This window comes from Nicotiana tabacum, chromosome 4 (assembly GCF_000715075.1).
Source record: "Nicotiana tabacum cultivar K326 chromosome 4, ASM71507v2, whole genome shotgun sequence".
Taxonomy (NCBI): Eukaryota; Viridiplantae; Streptophyta; class Magnoliopsida; order Solanales; family Solanaceae; genus Nicotiana; species Nicotiana tabacum.
The window spans coordinates 129176372-129195780 of record NC_134083.1 but is presented as its reverse complement, the minus strand read 5'-3'; the positions used below and the strand labels follow the sequence as shown (position 1 = coordinate 129195780).

At 35.3% G+C, this 19409-nt stretch overlaps 1 protein-coding gene across 1 annotated transcript; it reads right to left on the bottom strand.

The window, feature by feature from the left end:
• Positions 1 to 17131: 17131 nt before the first annotated feature.
• Positions 17132 to 18102, bottom strand: LOC107821529 (uncharacterized). Its single transcript, XM_016647960.2, has 3 exons — positions 18003 to 18102; positions 17369 to 17855; positions 17132 to 17261 (listed from the first exon to the last, which is right to left on the bottom strand). Exons 1-3 carry the CDS (start codon positions 18100 to 18102, stop codon positions 17132 to 17134), a joined length of 717 nt encoding a protein of 238 aa, XP_016503446.2.
• Between the last annotated feature and the right edge of the window lie 1307 nt (positions 18103 to 19409).

Here is a 19409-nt window from a genome sequence, read left to right as displayed (position 1 = left end):
TGAAACTTCAAATCGATCGTGACTTTTCAAATCCATGGAATGCATAGCCTTTCATTCTGCCTCTGCACTACGAAGCTCATCATTTCTTTCCTTTTTCGCCATTTAATTTCAATATCCCCATTTGAAGAGGTCATACCAAATGGTGAAACTTCAACTCGCCAGACATCATCCTTTGTCTTTTCAAATCAAAGACGAGTCTGGGAAGTTACCTGGCCTCAATGTTGATATTCAACACCCAAAGGTCAAATGTAATGACCTCTGGGTATTAGGGTTCTGACCAGCGGTCCTTCGCACCTCATCGATTAGCTTCTATCTTCTCAGGTAAATCCCTAAACGATTTTCCCTCTGTTCTTTCTGATTTCACATAATCTTGCTATCACCATCAATCTTTCATCACTTTCCACTATTATTTTGAAATTTGTTGAACCCTAGAACCTTAATGGACTATAAATAGGGCCTTTAATGTTTTCACCAAACACACAATGAAAAATCATGAATCAACCACCTGAGTACTAAGAGGTTTAGGATTCCAAGCCTTAGGTCTTCTTACTATTTTCTTTTCTTTTGCTGAGTACTATCGTTGGTCTGAACTTGAGGTTTCTAGGGTCTTACGCAACTGAAAAGATTTCTCGTTTGGTCTGCTGCTCTCAAAAAGGTCAGCACATCTCTCATTCTTCTTTTTGTTCGTTTTTCTTTGAATGCTACAAGTATGCTAGTTAGGTTCTGAGTATTACAATTGTTTTATGGTGTTCAGTATGTTAATCTTTATTGAGTTTTTCATTCTCGGACATATTTGTTAAGATTTTGTGCACATTATGGTCGAGCCATGAGCTCCTTATTATGGAAATTTATGTATTAATGAAGTTTGTGGCAAATTATAATATTTGAGCACTTGATGTGCAATCTGTGATAAATTGTAATAATTGAGCACTTGATGTGCAAATGTGTGATATGTTGTAATATTTGAGCACTTGAGGTGCAGTTTATGAGATGTGATATTGGCACGTTATTTTGTTGGGAAGTTTTATTAGGGTGTTTGCACGAGATTTCTGTCGTGCTATTGTTACTATTGATATTTGCACATGCGGCATGACAAGGCGGGATATATATATGTGGGTTGCGCATGTGACGAGATAAGGTGGGAACATTATTATGCATGTGTGGCGAGACAAGGCGGGCACTTACTTTATTATTGCACACGTGACGAGACAAGGTGGGCTATGTCGGGGATTGATTTGTGATGTCCTGGGGGCATTGTTGTTGTTGTTGCATATTTACTTTTGGGGCTACGAGGCGGTATCTCGGGAGTACCCTTTGTTGATATTTTTCTATGGTTGCAATTGCCTTTGGTTATTTTATTTTTCCGTGATATGTAAATTCTTGTGTTCTTACGTGATATATTATTTGATTTTATTATGTGTTTGTATTCCTTGTTGTAATGTGTTGGATTTGGCTCTTGTACGAGACTCTGAGGATTTGTGTTTCTAGTTTTTACTAATTTTTAAGGTTAAGTTATTTTGAATAATAGAAATTGTTGTATGGTTTAATTCTTATAAGTTCTACATCCAAATCAGCAACTACCGGGTGTTTCATTTTAATTGAAATGTTATTTTCTCCACCCAAATAATTTCTAAAATAAATTCATTCCTTTGTTGATTTCTTACTTGATTTAAAAAAAATTAAACTTACTTTATTGGGAATAAATTAATCATGTGGATCTTATATACATTGATAATAATATTGGCACGTGAACTGTCCGTGCAGCTGTAATATGAAAAGTGGACTCGAGGTGCCGGGGAAATATGATGATTTAATTATGGGCATGAAGGGCCGTAAAAATATAAAAATGGGTTGAGACCCGTGTTTACATAAAAATATAAAAATGGGCTGTGTTACGACCCAAAATCACACTCGTCGTGATGGCGTCTATCTCAATACTAGGTAAGCTGACAATCTCAATAAACCGCCATATCTTTTAAGTTTGAAAACATAATATCTAAATTTAGCGGAAGAAAAACTCACAATTATATATATAAACACTCCCAAAATCTAGTGTCACTAAGTAAATGAGAATCTAATATGAATACAAATCTGGAAAATACGGTCCATCATAGTCCGAGACCAAATGCAGTAAATAAGAAGATAGGGAAGGAGAGGCAAGGTCTGCGAAACATGACATCTACCTCTAAATCTCCGAAAAATTAATTGTGCGAGAGAATTAGCTCCCGCTATGTCCGAAAATACCTGGATCTGCACACGAAGTGCAGGGTGTAGTATGAGTACAACCAACTCAACAAGTAATAATAATAACTAAGGAACTGAAGATAATGGCGAGCTACACAGTTATAGTTCACTTTCAGTAATTCCAGCAAAGAATAGACATGCTTTCAAATTCGGCAGTTTAAGTCAAATCAATTTTATACAGTTCAAGTTCATGTAATTTGGATATAAAATCTTTCAGAGATTTCACAACAATGACAGATAGCAACCGAGTGCAACAACAAATGCAAAGGAAGTACAGCCTTTCAGGCAACATTCACTAAACTCATCACAACAGCTCAACCACTCGGCTCTCAGCCCTCAGCACTCACACTCAATGGGTACCCGCGCTCACTAGGGGTGTACAGACTCCGGAGGGGCTCCTACAGCCCAAGCGCTATAATCTGCACGGACAACTCACGTGCTGCACGGACAACTCACGTGCCATAATATAAATATCTGGATCCACACGGCTAACTCACGTGCTATAGTATAATATAAGGATCTGCACGGACAACTCACGTGCTGCACGGTTAACTCACGTGCTGCACGGTCAACTCACGTGCTATAGTATAATATCTCACAATCAGGCCATCGGCCTCGCTCAGTCATAAAGCTCTCCAGTCTCTCGGGCTCTCAACAATCATGAAATCAGCCCAAACAACAATGATATGATACATCAATAATGAACAATAGAGACTGAGATAAAATAATAAAGTAAACTGTGGCTGAGTACAAAACAATAATTTAAGCAGATAATTCAACATGTACACGACCTCTATGGGTCCCAACAGTACCAACCTATAGCCTAAACATGGTTTTTAGTCAAATTTCCATAACACATAGAGAGCACATAGCTAACAACAAGTTATTCAGCTTTACAGTTTTTACGGGACGAACCAAGTCACAATCCCCTCGGTGCACGCCCACACGCCCGTCACCTAGCATGTATGTCACCTCCAAAGTAATCACATGATACCAAATTCCGGGGTTTCATATCCCCAGGACCAGACTTAAAACGGTTACTTACCTCAGAGCGTGAAATTCTTTACTCTACTATGTCTTTGCCTCGCAAATCAGCCTCCGAATGCCTCGAATCTAGTCACAAATAATTTGTTTCAATCAATAAAATTTATTGAAATTAATTTCATATGAAAATATAATTTTCCATAAAAATTCGAATTTAAACTCCAAAAATTGCCTGTGGGGCCCACGTCTCGGAACTCGGCAAAAGTTATAAAATATGAACCCCCATTCCACCACGAGTCTAGCTATACCAAAATTACTAAATTTCGATAACAATTCGGTCCTCAAATCCTCAAATTTATCCAAGAGGGTTTTCAAACTTTTCCAACTTAATTCACTAATTAAATGATAAAAATAACTACGAATTCGGGTAATTTAATCAATATTGAGTTAAGAACACTTACCCAGTTATTTTCTCTTAAAATCTCCCAAACATCGCCTCAATCCGAGCTCCAAATCGTTAAAAATGGAACTTAAACTTTATGTCCAGACCTCTCTTCTATGCGATCACGGACCAAGTCACGCGATCGCGAAGCACAACATTTCCATTGCCAAAATAACCCTATGCGATCGCGTACAAGGTTATGCGATCTCGAAGACCAAAATACACTGCCCCCAAAAATTCTCTACGCGACCGCACAATAACACATGCGAGCGCGAAGCACGAGCTTCCCAGGCCTTCGCGTTCGCGGACAGCCCACGCGTTCGCATAGAACAATGCTCGCGAACCCCAGCTGCCTCACCTCCTCTTCAGGAACGCGGCTTTGCCCACTCGTTCGCGATGTGTTCTCTCTTCCCAGCTACGCGATCGCGATTCTCCCCACGCGATCGCATAGAACAAAAACTCAGCAGTCCCAATTAACCTACCCGATCGCAGATCTTTCCACGCGATCGCATAGAAGGAAACCAGACAGTGTACCCGAAAAACTTCAGCAAAATTCCAAGTTCAAAATTCGATCTGTTAACCATCCGAAACTCACCCTAGGCCCCCGGGACCTCAGCCAAATATAACAACAAGTCCTAAAACATGATATGAACTTAGTCGAACTCTCAAATCACCTCAAACAACGTTAAAACCATGAATTACACCCCAATTCAAACCTAATGAACTTTGAAATTATAAGTTTCTACAAACGACTCCGGAACCTATCAAATCATGTCCGATTGACCTCACATTTTGCACACAAGTCATAAATGACATAACGGAGGTAATCTTATTTTTAGAATCGGATTCCGACCCCGATATCAAAAAGTCAACCCCCCGGTCAAACTTTCCAAAATTTCAACTTTCGGCATTTCAAGCCTAATTCCACCCCGGACCTCCAAATAATTTTTCGGACACTCTCCTAAGTCCAAAATCACCATACAGAGCTATTGAAATCATCAAAATTCAAATCCAACGTCGTTTGCACATAAGTCCGCATCCGGTCACTTTTTCTAACTTAAAATTTTAAATTATGAGATTAAGTGTCCCATTTCACTCCGAATTCCTTCCAGACCCGAACCAACTAACCCGGTAAGTCATAAAACAACTGTAAATCATAAATTGAGCAGTAAATGGGGTAACGGGGTTATAATACTCAAAACGACTGATCGGGTCGTTACAGGCTGAGACCTGTATTTTTATGATTATGAAATGAGGTGTCACACCGTGATTTTTTAATTGAAAGAATTATATTCAAAATATTTATTTGCAAGAATTTTTATTCAAAAAAAAATAATTATATAAAAGAATTGTATTTGAAAGATATTTATTTGAGGAAATTATATTTGAAGAGATTTATTGAAAGAATTTTATATTCGAAAGATGTTTATTTGAGAAAATTATATTTGAAAAAGAGTTTTATTCGTAAGAATTATATGTGAAAGATATTTAATGGAAGAACTTGATTTAATTGGGTGTACTTATATTTATGAATTGTTGAGCGATATTAATGGTGTTATTGTTGCCCTGTTATGCATATCACTGGCTGATTTGTATTGCCCTTATTGTTATTTGCTTTCTATTATTCTTGTATATTATTTTGCACAGGTTTTTAGACTAGTGAGTGTCTTGACGGTATCTCGTCTCTACTCCACTGAGGTTAGTCTTGATACTTACTAGGTACCGACCGTGGTGTACTCATACTACACTTTTGCATATTTTTGTGCAGAGCCAGGTATTGGAGATATCAGATTTGGGCAGAGTTAAATCGGGATCGTAAGGATTCAAGGTAGAGCTATTTGGTCGTCGCAGTCCCTTGGAGTCTTTTCATTTCAGTACTGTTAATTTTTAATCAAACAGTATTGTATATTCGGTCCTCGTGATCATCTCATGTATTCAGTTAGAGTTCGTGACTCAGTACTACCAGTCTTGGGAGGTTATATTTGTAATTAATTCCGATGTTAGTTTTTTTTAAAAAAATGGCTTCAAAATGTTATTGAAATCGGCTTACCTAGTCTTAGAGACTAGGTGCCATCACGACGCTTGTGATGAGATTTTGGGTCGTGACACAACTGCCAATTACTATACAAATAAGATAAAAAATAATATTATTGGTTGTTCACTTATAATTTTATATAAATGAATTTAAACTTTTCATTACCAATATAATAAATAGTCCCACAAATAAGAAGCTTTTCTAGTTCCACAATATTCCTCACATCCAAATATAGATGTCATCTAATAATTTTATTCTTGTTATATGTCGAGCCCAATTTTCAACCAATTCCAATCTATGATCATTCATCACAAATTAAGTCTACCAAACCCATTAAAAGAAATTGTGTACAAATAGAGATTTGATGTGACATGTTTCTTTTGACCAAGAAACTCAATTATCTTTTTTCTTCTTTTTTTGACCTTTCCCTTCATTTCTTCATTTATTTAATTATTAATTTTCCAAAAGTCTTCAAATACAATTAATCAACTTTTCATGTAATTAATTTCAAAAATAACTGAAAATAATAACTCTGCATTAGCTACAATTTGACTATAATCATTATGACTATCATGTACTAATAAAGGTTTATTAATCTAGACAAAAGAAATAAAGGCTTATTAATTCTAGAATTAGTAACCGAAATCACACGATAGGCTGTATATCAAAATCCTTACCATAAATTCACCTCCTCTATCTTCTCCTATCCCCTCAAATTCACATATATACATGCTCTCAATTTTGGGAAGGACCTATTATGTACATTTGTTTCCACCTTTTGGTGCTAGCTAGGCTTCCCAGATATGATAATAGATTAGTGTTTTTTCTATAGGATGAGATAATTTCCTACTCAACATCCCTACGATAATTAATCAATCTCTAGTAACAAAACTTATAATTCAAATAATTAAAAAACAAAGTTGCTTAAAATTGAAAACAGAAGAAATCAAAGAACAAAAAATCAAAAGGGGCAAATAAACAATGAACATGAAGTAATTTTAGCCGTCTAAATATACCTGAATTATAAAGAAAGTAGATATCTTGCATGTGGTAAATTCCAGAGAGAAATATATTTCATTTGGTGAAGATATGTTAGTGAGGTGTAGGAGTTACAAGCACCTTCAACATGTAACGTCCGAAACATAGAAACAATCAGAATTCAAGGACTAAAGATCAAAGTTATACCGAAGGAAGAGAGAAAAAATAGACTTTTAAGATAGATTAATGAGAATTTATAAAAAAATTATTATTCTCACCGTAAACCACAAAGCTCCAAGCACTTTGCTCCATCGTGCAAGTAGAGTTTTTAAAGGTTTCCATTAAATAATGTAACATTATATTGCAAGTTGCTTCTACTTGGAGTTCCAAATTTCAATATGGTTGAGATGAGATTGTAGCAACGCTCATGGGTGTAAAACACCATATGACTATAGGTATGTTTTCTATGAACAATTAATATACGTTTTCATAAATACTCAGGAACTTGGAGTTCCTCCAGAATGGAATTCCCATGTTCTGGTTCTGGAAGATATTGAAGAGGAAGAAGAATATATTCGAAAGAAGGAATACAAAGAGGTGCAACAACAACAATCCAGTATAATTCTACTAGTGGGGTCTGGAGAGGCTGTTTCCAATAGACCCTGGGCATCCTTCCCTCCAAGAACTCCCCACCTTGCTCTTGGGGTGACTCGAACTCACAACCTCTTGGTTGGAAGTGGAGGGTGCTTACCATCAGAGCAACCCACCTTACCAGAAATTCAAAGACGTGCAAGGTGGGGAGAAGGAAATTCAGAAATACAAAGAGGTGCAAATAGTCAGAAATTCAAAGAAGTGCGAGAAGTTGAAGAATGACTAAACGTTATCAATCAAGTTGTAAACGGTTTAAGGAAAAAGAATAAATTAGTAACGGCAAGAAAAGGAATAAAGTAATAATAATTAGAAAAGGAATGAAGTTTGTGGCAAATTATAATATTTGAGCACTTGATGTGCAATCTGTGATAAATTGTAATAATTGAGCACTTGATGTGCAAATGTGTGATATGTTGTAATATTTGAGCACTTGAGGTGCAGTTTATGAGATGTGATATTGGCAAGTTATTTTGTTGGGAAGTTTTATTAGGGTGTTTGCACGAGATTTCTGTCGTGCTATTGTTACTATTGATATTTGCACATGCGGCGTGACAAGGCAGGATATATATATGTGGGTTGCGCATGTGACGAGACAAGGTGGGAACATTATTATGCACGTGTGGCGAGACAAGGCGGGCACTTACTTTATTATTGCACACGTGACGAGATAAGGTGGGCTATGTCGGGGATTGATTTGTGATGTCCTGGGGGCATTATTGTTGTTGTTGCATATTTACTTTTGGGGCTACGAGGCGGTATCTCGGGAGTGCCCTTTGTTGATATTTTTCTATGGTTGCAATTGCCTTTGGTTATTTTATTTTTCCGTGATATGTAAATTCTTGTGTTCTTACGTGATATATTATTTGATTTTATTATGTGTTTGTATTCCTTGTTGTAATGTGTTGGATTTGGCTCTTGTACGAGACTCTGAGGATTTGTGTTTCTAGTTTTTACTAATTTTTAAGTTTAAGTTATTTTGAATAATAGAAATTGTTGTATGGTTTAATTCTTATAAGTTCTACATCCAAATCAGCAACTACCGGGTGTTTCATTTTAATTGAAATGTTATTTTCTCCACCCAAATAATTTCTAAAATAAATTCATTCCTAAAAAAAATTAAACTTACTTTATTGGGAATAAATTGATCATGTGGATCTTATATACATTGATAATAATATTGGCACGTGAACTGTCCGTGCAGCTGTAATATGAAAAGTGGACTCGAGGTGCCGGGGAAATATGATGATTTAATTATGGGCATGAAGGGCCGTGAAAATATGAAAATGGGTTGAGACCCGTGTTTACATAAAAATATGAAAATGGGCTGTGTTACGACCCAAAATCACACTCGTCGTGATGGCGTCTATCTCAATACTAGGTAAGCCGACAATCTCAATAAACCGCCATATCTTTTAAGTTTGAAAACATAATATCTAAATTTAGCGGAAGAAAAACTCATAATTATATATATAAACACTCCCAAAATCCAGTGTCACTAAGTAAATGAGAATCTAATATGAATACAAATCTGGAAAATACGGTCCATCATAGTCCGAGACCAAATGCAGTAAATAAGGAGATAGGGAAGGAGAGGCAAGGTCTGCGAAACATGACATCTACCTCTAAATCTCCGAAAAATCAATTGTGCGAGAGAATTAGCACCCGCTATGTCCGAAAATACCTGGATCTGCACACGAAGTGCACGGTGTAGTATGAGTACAACCAACTCAACAAGTAATAATAATAACTAAGGAACTGAAGATAATGGCGAGCTACACAGTTATAGTTCACTTTCAGTAATTCCAGCAAAGAATAGACATGCTTTCAAATTCGGCAGTTTAAGTCAAATCAATTTTATACAGTTCAAGTTCATGTAATTTGGATATAAAATCTTTCAGAGATTTCACAACAATGACAGATAGCAACCGAGTGCAACAACAAATGCAAAGAAAGTACAGCCTTTCAGGCAACATTCACTAAACTCATCACAACAGCTCAACCACTCGGCTCTCAGCCCTCAGCACTCACACTCAATGGGTACCCGCGCTCACTAGGGGTGTACAGACTCCGGAGGGGCTCCTACAGCCCAAGCACTATAATATGCATGGACAACTCACGTGCCGCACGGACAACTCACGTGCCATAATATAAATATCTGGATCCACACGGCTAACTCACGTGCTATAGTATAATATAAGGATCTGCACGGACAACTCACGTGCTGCACGGTTAACTCACGTGCTGCACGGTCAACTCACGTGCTATAGTATAATATCTCACAATCAGGCCATCGGCCTCGCTCAGTCATAAAGCTCTCCAGTCTCTCGGGCTCTCAACAATCATGAAATCAGCCCAAACAACAATGATATGATACATCAATAATGAACAATAGAGACTGAGATAAAATAATCAAGTAAACTGTGGCTGAGTATAAAACAATAATTTAAGCAGATAATTCAACATGTACACGACCTCTATGGGTCCCAACAGTACCAACCTATAGCCTAAACATGGTTTTTAGTCAAATTTCCATAACACATAGAGAGCACATAGCTAACAACAAGTTATTCAGCTTTACAGTTTTTACGGGACGAACCAAGTCACAATCCCCTCGGTGCACGCCCACACGCCCGTCACCTAGCATGTGTGTCACCTCCAAAGTAATCACATGATACCAAATTCCGGGGTTTCATATCCCCAGGACCAGATTTAAAACGGTTACTTACCTCAGAGCGTGAAATTCTTTACTCTACTATGTCTTTGCCTCGCAAATCAGCCTCCGAATGCCTCGAATCTAGTCACAAATAATTTGTTTCAATCAATAAAATTTATTGGAATTAATTTCATATGAAAATATAATTTTCCATAAAAATTCGAATTTAAACTCCAAAAATTGTCTGTGGGGCCCACGTCTCGGAACTCGGCAAAAGTTATAAAATATGAACCCCCATTCCACCACGAGTCTAACTATACCAAAATTACTAAATTTCGATAACAATTCGGCACTCAAATCCTCAAATTTATCCAAGAGGGTTTTCAAACTTTTTCAACTTAATTCACTAATTAAATGATAAAAATAACTACGGATTCGGGTAATTTAATCAATATTGAGTTAAGAACACTTACCCAGTTATTTTCTCTTAAAATCTCCCAAACATCGCCTCAATCCGAGCTCCAAATCGTTAAAAATGGAACTTAAACTTTATGTCCAGACCTCTCTTCTATGCGATCACGGACCAAGTCACGCGATCGCGAAGCACAACATTTCCACTGCCTAAATAACCCTATGCGATCGCGTACAAGGTTATGCGATCTCGAAGACCAAAATACACTGCCCCCAAAAATTCTCTACGCGACCGCACAATAACACATGCGAACGCGAAGCACGAGCTTCCCAGGCCTACGCGTTCGCGGACAGCCCACGCGTTCGCATAGAACAATGCTCGCGAACCCCAGCTGCCTCACCTCCTCTTCAGGAACGCGGCTTTGCCCACGCGTTTGCGATGTGTTCTCTCTTCCCAGCTACGCGATCGCGATTCTCCCCACGCGATCGCATAGAACAAAAACTCAGCAGTCCCAATTAACCTACCCGATCGCGGATCTTTCCACGCGATCGCATAGAAGGAAACCAGACAGTGTACCCGAAAAACTTCAGCAAAATTCCAAGTTCAAAATTCGATCCGTTAACCATCTGAAACTCACCCTAGGCCCCCGGGACCTCAGCCAAATATAACAACAAGTCCTAAAACATGATAAGAACTTAGTCGAACTCTCAAATCACCTCAAACAACGTTAAAACCATGAATTACACCCCAATTCAAACCTAATGAACTTTGAAATTATAAGTTTCTACAAATGACTCCGGAACCTATCAAATCATGTCCGATTGACCTCACATTTTGCACACAAGTCATAAATGACATAACGGAGGTATTCTAATTTTTAGAATCGGATTCCGACCCCGATATCAAAAAGTCAACCCCCCGGTCAAACTTTCCAAAATTTCAACTTTCGGCATTTCAAGCCTAATTCCACCACGGACCTCCAAATAATTTTTCGGATACTCTCCTAAGTCCAAAATCACCATACAGAGCTATTGGAATCATCAAAATTCAAATCCGACGTCGTTTGCACATAAGTCCGCATCCGGTCACTTTTTCTAACTTAAAATTTTAAATTATGAGATTAAGTGTCCCATTTCACTCCGAATTCCATCCAGACCCGAACCAACTAACCCGGTAAGTCATAAAACAACTGTAAATCATAAATTGAGCAGTAAATGGGGTAACGGGATTATAATACTCAAAACGACTGATCGGGTCGTTACAGGCTGAGACCCGTATTTTTATGATTATGAAATGAGGTGTCACACCGTGATTTTTTAATTGAAAGAATTATATTCAAAATATTTATTTGGAAGAATTTTTATTCAAAAAAAATAATTATATAAAAGAATTGTATTTGAAAGATATTTATTTGAGGAAATTATATTTGAAGAGATTTATTGAAAGAATTTTATATTCGAAAGATGTTTATTTGAGGAAATTATATTTGAAAAAGAGTTTTATTCGTAAGAATTATATGTGAAAGATATTTAATGGAAGAACTTGATTTAATTGGGTGTACTTATATTTATGAATTGTTGAGCGATATTAATGGTGTTATTGTTGCCCTGTTATGCATATCACTGGCTGATTTGTATTGCCCTTATTGTTATTTGCTTTCTATTATTCTTGTATATTATTTTGCACAGGTTTTTAGACTAGTGAGTGTCTTGACGGTACCTCGTCTCTACTCCACTGAGGTTAGTCTTGATACTTACTAGGTACCGACCGTGGTGTACTCATACTACACTTTTACATATTTTTGTGCAGAGCCAGGTATTGGAGATATCAGATTTGGGCAGAGTTAAATCGGGATCGTAAGGATTCAAGGTAGAGCTATTTGGTCGTCGCAGTCCCTTGGAGTCTTTTTATTTCATTGTACTGTTAATTTTTAATCAAACAGTATTGTATATTCGGTCCTCGTGATCATCTCATGTATTCAGTTAGAGTTCGTGACTCAGTACTACCAGTCTTGGGAGGTTATATTTGTAATTAATTCCGATGTTAGTTTTTTTTTAAAAAAAATGGCTTCAAAATGTTATTGAAATCGGCTTACCTAGTCTTAGAGACTAGGTGCCATCACGACGCTTGTGATGAGATTTTGGGTCGTGACACAACTGCCAATTACTATACAAATAAGATAAAAAATAATATTATTGGTTGTACACTTATAATTTTATATAAATGAATTTAAACTTTTCATTACCAATATAATAAATAGTCCCACAAATAAGAAGCTTTTCTAGTTCCACAATATTCCTCACATCCAAATATAGATGTCATCTAATAATTTTATTCTTGTTATATGTCGAGCCCAATTTTCAACCAATTCCAATCTATGATCATTCATCACAAATTAAGTCTACCAAACCCATTAAAAGAAATTGTGTACAAATAGAGATTTGATGTGACATGTTTCTTTTGACCAAGAAACTCAATTATCTTTTTTCTTCTTTTTTTGATCTTTCCCTTCATTTCTTCATTTATTTAATTATTAATTTTCCAAAAGTCTTCAAATACAATTAATCAACTTTTCACGTAATTAATTTCAAAAATAACTGAAAATAATAACTCTGCATTAGCTACAATTTGACTATAATCATTATGACTATCATGTACTAATAAAGGTTTATTAATCTAGACAAAAGAAATAAAGGCTTATTAATTCTAGAATTAGTAACCGAAATCACACGATAGGCTGTATATCAAAATCCTTACCATAAATTCACCTCCTCTATCTTCTCCTATCCCCTCAAATTCACATATATACATGCTCTCAATTTTGGGAAGGACCTATTATGTACATTTGTTTCCACCTTTTGGTGCTAGCTAGGCTTCCCAGATATGATAATAGATTAGTGTTTTTTCTATAGGATGAGATAATTTCCTACTCAACATCCCTACGATAATTAATCAATCTCTAGTAACAAAACTTATAATTCAAATAATTAAAAAAAAAAGTTGCTTAAAATTGAAAACAGAAGAAATCAAAGAATAAAAAATCAAAAGGGGCAAATAAACAATGAACATGAAGTAATTTTAGCCGTCTAAATATACCTGAATTATAAAGAAAGTAGATATCTTGCATGTGGTAAATTCCAGAGAGAAATATATTTCATTTGGTGAAGATATGTTAGTGAGGTGTAGGAGTTACAAGCACCTTCAACATGTAACGTCCGAAACATAGAAACAATCAGAATTCAAGGACTAAAGATCAAAGTTATACCGAAGGAAGAGAGAAAAAATAGACTTTTAAGATAGATTAATGAGAATTTATAAAAAAATTATTATTCTCACCGTAAACCACAAAGCTCCAAGCACTTTGCTCCATCGTGCAAGTAGAGTTTTTAAAGGTTTCCATTAAATAATGTAACATTATATTGCAAGTTGCTTCTACTTGGAGTTCCAAATTCCAATATGGTTGAGATGTGATTGTAGCAACGCTCATGGGTGTAAAACACCATATGACTATAGATATGTTTTCTATGAACAATTAATATACGTTTTCATAAATACTCAGGAACTTGGAGTTCCTCCAGAATGGAATTCCCATGTTCTGGTTCTGGAAGATATTGAAGAGGAAGAAGAATATATTCGAAAGAAGAAATACAAAGAGGTGCAACAACAACAACAACAACAACAACAACAACCCAGTATAATCCCACTAGTGGGGTCTGAGGAGGGTAGTGTGTACGCAGACCTTACTCCTACCCTGGGTTAGAGAGGCTGTTTTCAATAGACCCTCAGCATCCTTTCCTCCAAGCACTCCCCACCTTGCTCTTGGGGTGACTCGAACTCACAACCTCTTGGTTGGAAGTGGAGGATGCTTACCATCAGAGCAACCCACCTTGTCAGAAATTCAAAGAAGTGCAAGGTGGGGAGAAGAAAATTCCGAAATACAAAGAGGTGCAAATAGTCAGACATTCAAAGAAGTGCGAGAAGTTGAAGAATGACTAAACGTTATCAATCAAGTTGTAAACGGTTTAAGGAAAAAGAATAAATTAGTAACGGCAAGAAAAGGAATAAAGTAATAATAATTAGAGAAGATAAATAAGGAATTTGTATTTAAAATAAAGAAAAAAGCCCAAAAATTTGGGAAAATAGATAATTAAATAGAGATTCTTGCCTATGAGACATGCCACATCAGCTCTCAATTTCCCTCTTTTATATTATATATAGATTAATGTAATATACTGATAGATAGACGGAGGATTTCTATAAACCATTTAGCAAACGATAGGGTTAGTTTAGGTCCTTTTCCGTATGTAGTATACGTTTTAAATAGAAATCCTAAAAGTTTAACAGCTTCAAAACAACAAGTTACGATGTTTTACAGGTATTTCATCACAACCTGTTTGGATGATTGTTACCTATTGTATTTTGTTACTTTAAATATATTATTTATTTTGATTGTTACTTATTATTGTTTTGTATTGCTAAATTGATCGTTACTTAACGATGAAATCAATTTGGTGTGCTCGCGTTGTTACCTTATTTTTTCTTCTCATTTCATCCTTAATAATTTTTTAATATTTATATTTCACCCACTACCCTATTTTATAATAAGTCTATCTCGTATCATACTTTTTTTATAATATTATAATGTATCCTTCAAACTGCTGGTGTATGATATTATAAAACGATGAGAAACGATATAATCTATCCAAACATTGTAATCATCGAAACAATACAGTATAATACATACAATAAAATACTATATACACTATAAAATGTTGAATAACAATCATCCAAAAAATACAACAAAAGTTGCAATTTAAATGCACGCATACCCGCTTTGCTTGCATAAGTTACTCATTTCAAGAAAGTTTAATTATTAAAAATCTCTGTTCTTTTTCTTTATAAAGGACATAAGTTTTCTTTCTTTTTTTTGCACATTATTATTTTTCATCTGTTATACTCACAGTATCATCATATATTTAATCTGGACAAATAAAATACTCCAATGATATCTTCCTATGCACTGCTAATTAGTTTTAATTTGTTTTATCTAGCCTTTCGTCCTTTCCATGTCTTTAATTCATCTTACATTTTTATTTTCCAAATTTTAGTTAGTAGAAAGTTTAATTGACCAATGCAATATTTTTTTTTTAACAAAAATAACACTTAGCTACAATTTTCATTTGAAATAATGTTGTCATTTTGGTAAAAAGAAACTCTATGTAACAAATTAATTAAATTGAGTTATCTAGTATGTATTTACAAAACATTGCACGTGACTATTACAATAAAAAAACCTGCAAAATCACATTTGGGAAATAGAGTGAGCATGAGAAGAAAATTCAAATGGGGCCCACTTATTAGAAAAGTTATACGTGCACCACTCACGTTAGCCAAATGGTAACTTAAGGGCAGTCAAACTACGTTCCACGTATTAGGCTGTAAGTGCAATTATAATTTTATCCTCGGGCTAGGCAGACATATTGACCAAGAGTTGCCTGGTTATTCTCATTTATAGTTTATTAATGATATCGTTAAATAATTATTTTATTTAACGAATTTAATTATTTTCTTAATAGGTGTTTATATAGACAAAAGGACATATGTTGTAGATAGGAGGGAATGTATATGAAGACAAATACTATGTTTTTTTCTCGGTCGATGTGAAATTATAAAGTTTGACTTTCATTGCAGGACTAGGGTTGCATAACTGACGCTATTTTTTAGTTTTCTTTTCCGGTCCAAATAACACAATTTTGGAAATGATTGGTCTTAAATAAATAAAAAATTACTATCGAAGTAATAAAATTAAGTTGATATTCACACTAAATCTACACACTACTGTTATATTTATTTAAAATACATTGTCTACTATTTCTAACAAGTTTATACACATTGTTTCTTTCAAGTAATATACTACTTCGAATTGCATTATTTTATATTCACCATTTGTCAATTTCATTTCATTGGCTTTTGGTCATTCAAGATAATATTTGACATATTTAAAGCCACGTGGAATCTTACTAAAAATATCGCACCTTTATGTTTGATATTTGATAAATTTTAATATCTTTCACCATAATATATATCTTACTTTTTTATACAAACATTGGACACTATTTCTTGCCTCACTCGCCCTACCAAGCGAAACCAGTGATTAGGTACGACCATACAAAATATAAAAATCGTGAAAGGAAATTATTCGAAAAGCGCTTACCGTCTCAAAATACTATTCAGGAAGTCATGAAACTCTCGAACAATGTGATATCTCACTCTGATACGCTCTCTTGATGACTCTTAATATCTCGAATAATGTAATATCTCACACTGGTACGCTCTCTTGATAGCTCTTAATATCTTTAATAACTTTGTATCTTTTACTTTTCAAATATATATATTTATTTACTCGCTCTAAATTTAACTTTAAATTAATTTAGAGGAGGTTTGATGAGGAGGAGGTAGTGGTGGAGGGTGGAGGGGAAAGGGTGAATGAAGAGGAAAGAGGGAGAAAGGGTGAGGAGGAGCAAAAGAAGAGAAAGAAGAGGAGAATAAGTAGAAAATATGTAACTAATGGAATATGAACGCGTTGTTTATTCGGTGGAGGGTAATGTACTTACTAAGGAAGTTGTCTCAATCACAGCTTTATGTTTGGCACTTGATAACTCTTAATATCTTTATTAATTTTTTATCTTTTACCTTCAAATTTATACTTATTTATTTGCACTTAAATTAGTTTTAATTTGTGTTTGAAGAGGCTTGAGGAGGAAGATATAGTGACGGGGAATGGGGAGCAAAGAGGGAGAAGGCATTGGCGAATCCAGGAATTCGAGAAGATGGGTGCACCATTATTTCAAAGACAAGCATGCTTCAAAAATAAACATTCAGTTTCACGATATAAAATTTTACAAAACAACAACTTGGCTAGCAAAAATTATCCAATTCCATTATCTAAAAAATACATTATCAATTTACATTTGTACTCGACGAGCTTTCATATTTTGAAAGCGATCCATAATAGTATCATTACTTACAGTTGCAAATACATTACGCTCTATATTGCAAACTAAACAACCATTCAAAAATTCATCACCAATGCTATTTCGTAGATCATTCTTTATGTGCTTCATTGAGGAGAATGTTCTTTCCACGCTTGCCGTAGCAACATGTAAAATCAACGTCAGCTTCACAAGTAAATAAACAAGACACCAAGTTTGATTCAATTTTGTTTTGGCCATCACTATAGCAAGATCCTTAATTCCTTTCAAGTTGAGAAACATGCTATTACACTTTTGAGCATAGACAATGAAACTATCAAGCTGGTAACGGAGATCCCGAAGCTCCCTGTCGCCAAACTCACTTGGATAATACTCGGCCAGCTTCATTATTCTATCTTTGTCAAAATTATCAAATGAATCAACCGGATTCAAACTAGTCATACCAAGGAGTAAGCCACTAGTCACTACATCAAAACAATAATTGAGCTCTAGAAGTTGGAAATCAATAATAGTATAAAATACTTTCACACGAAAGTGATGTGAATATCAAATATCTGACCTCTTACGCTTCGACCTTGGATAATTTTCATCCATTTTGGGAATTAAAATACCATGTTTATCACAAAATGAGTAAATCTCATCCATCAAAGATTCTAATTCACTTTCTCTCATTGTTTGCAATTTTGTCTTTGCAAGGTCAAGTAACCTCATAGCATTGACGATATCATGATCTTTTTTTTTGTAGAGCTTTATTCAATTCATTTGTAAGAAGCAACATGTTGAACATCAAGTGCAACATAAATACAAATTCAAATTCTTGAATATTATCCAAACGATTTTTTGCTGCAAATCTATTAAGAGAAAGTAGACAATCCTGTTGCATATCTTTCAGCACATTAACAATTGAAGCAAATACAATCATCAAATTTTCCAAGGTCTTAAAATGAGACCCCCAAAGAGTATCACCTGGTCGTTGGAGGCCACGTTCTTGATTCAATCCTTGCCCGGTATACGCTTCTCCATTTTTAAGTAATTCTTCCAACTTCTCTACTTGGTGTTGTCGAAGTAATTCCCTGCGTTTAAAAGATGCTACAATAGTATTCAACAAATTAGTGACAACATCAAAGAAATTATTCACATCCGAATGCTTATTAGAAAGAGCTACAAGTGTCAATTACAACTAATGAGCAAAGCAATGAATATAATATGCAGATGGAGCATCTTGCAAAATTAAAGTCTTTAGACCATTTATTTTTCCCTACATATTACTTGCTCCATCATAACCTTGTCCACGTATCTTGGATGAACTTAATGAGTTATCCAAAAGTAAAGAATAAATTACATCCTTCAGTGATTGTGCATATGTATCTTTTACATGGACAATGTAATGACCCGGCCAGTTATTTTAAGAGTTGTAGTCATGTTTCCCTATTTACTGCTTATTCTGTACTTTATAACTGTTATGCGACTTGCCGGGGTAGTCGGTTCGGGTCCAGAGAGATTTTAGAATGAATTAAGATACTTAGTCTTAAGGTTAAAAACTTAAGTTGAAAAGGTTGACCGGATACTGAATTATGTATAAACGACCCCGAAAAAGAGTTTTGATGATTCCAATAGCTCCGTATGGTGATTTTGGACTTAGAAGTGTATCCGAAAAATTATTTGAAAATCCGTAGCTAAATTAGGCTTAAAATGACTAAAATAGAAATTTGAGTTTGAAAGTTTGATAGTGGAGTTGACTTTTTGATATCGGAGTCGGAATACAGTTCTGAATATTTTCATAGCTCTGTTATGTCATTTATGACCTGTGTGCAAAATTCGAGGTCAATCGAAATTGAATTGATAAGTTTCGGCATCGAATGTAGAACTTGGAATTCGTTAGTTTCGTTAAGCTTGAATTGGGGTATGATTTATGATTTATGATTTTAGCGTTGTTTGATATGATTTGAGGTTTCAACTAAGTTCATATGATGTTTTAGGAGTTTGGTGTATTTGGTTGAGGTCCCGGGGGCCTCGAA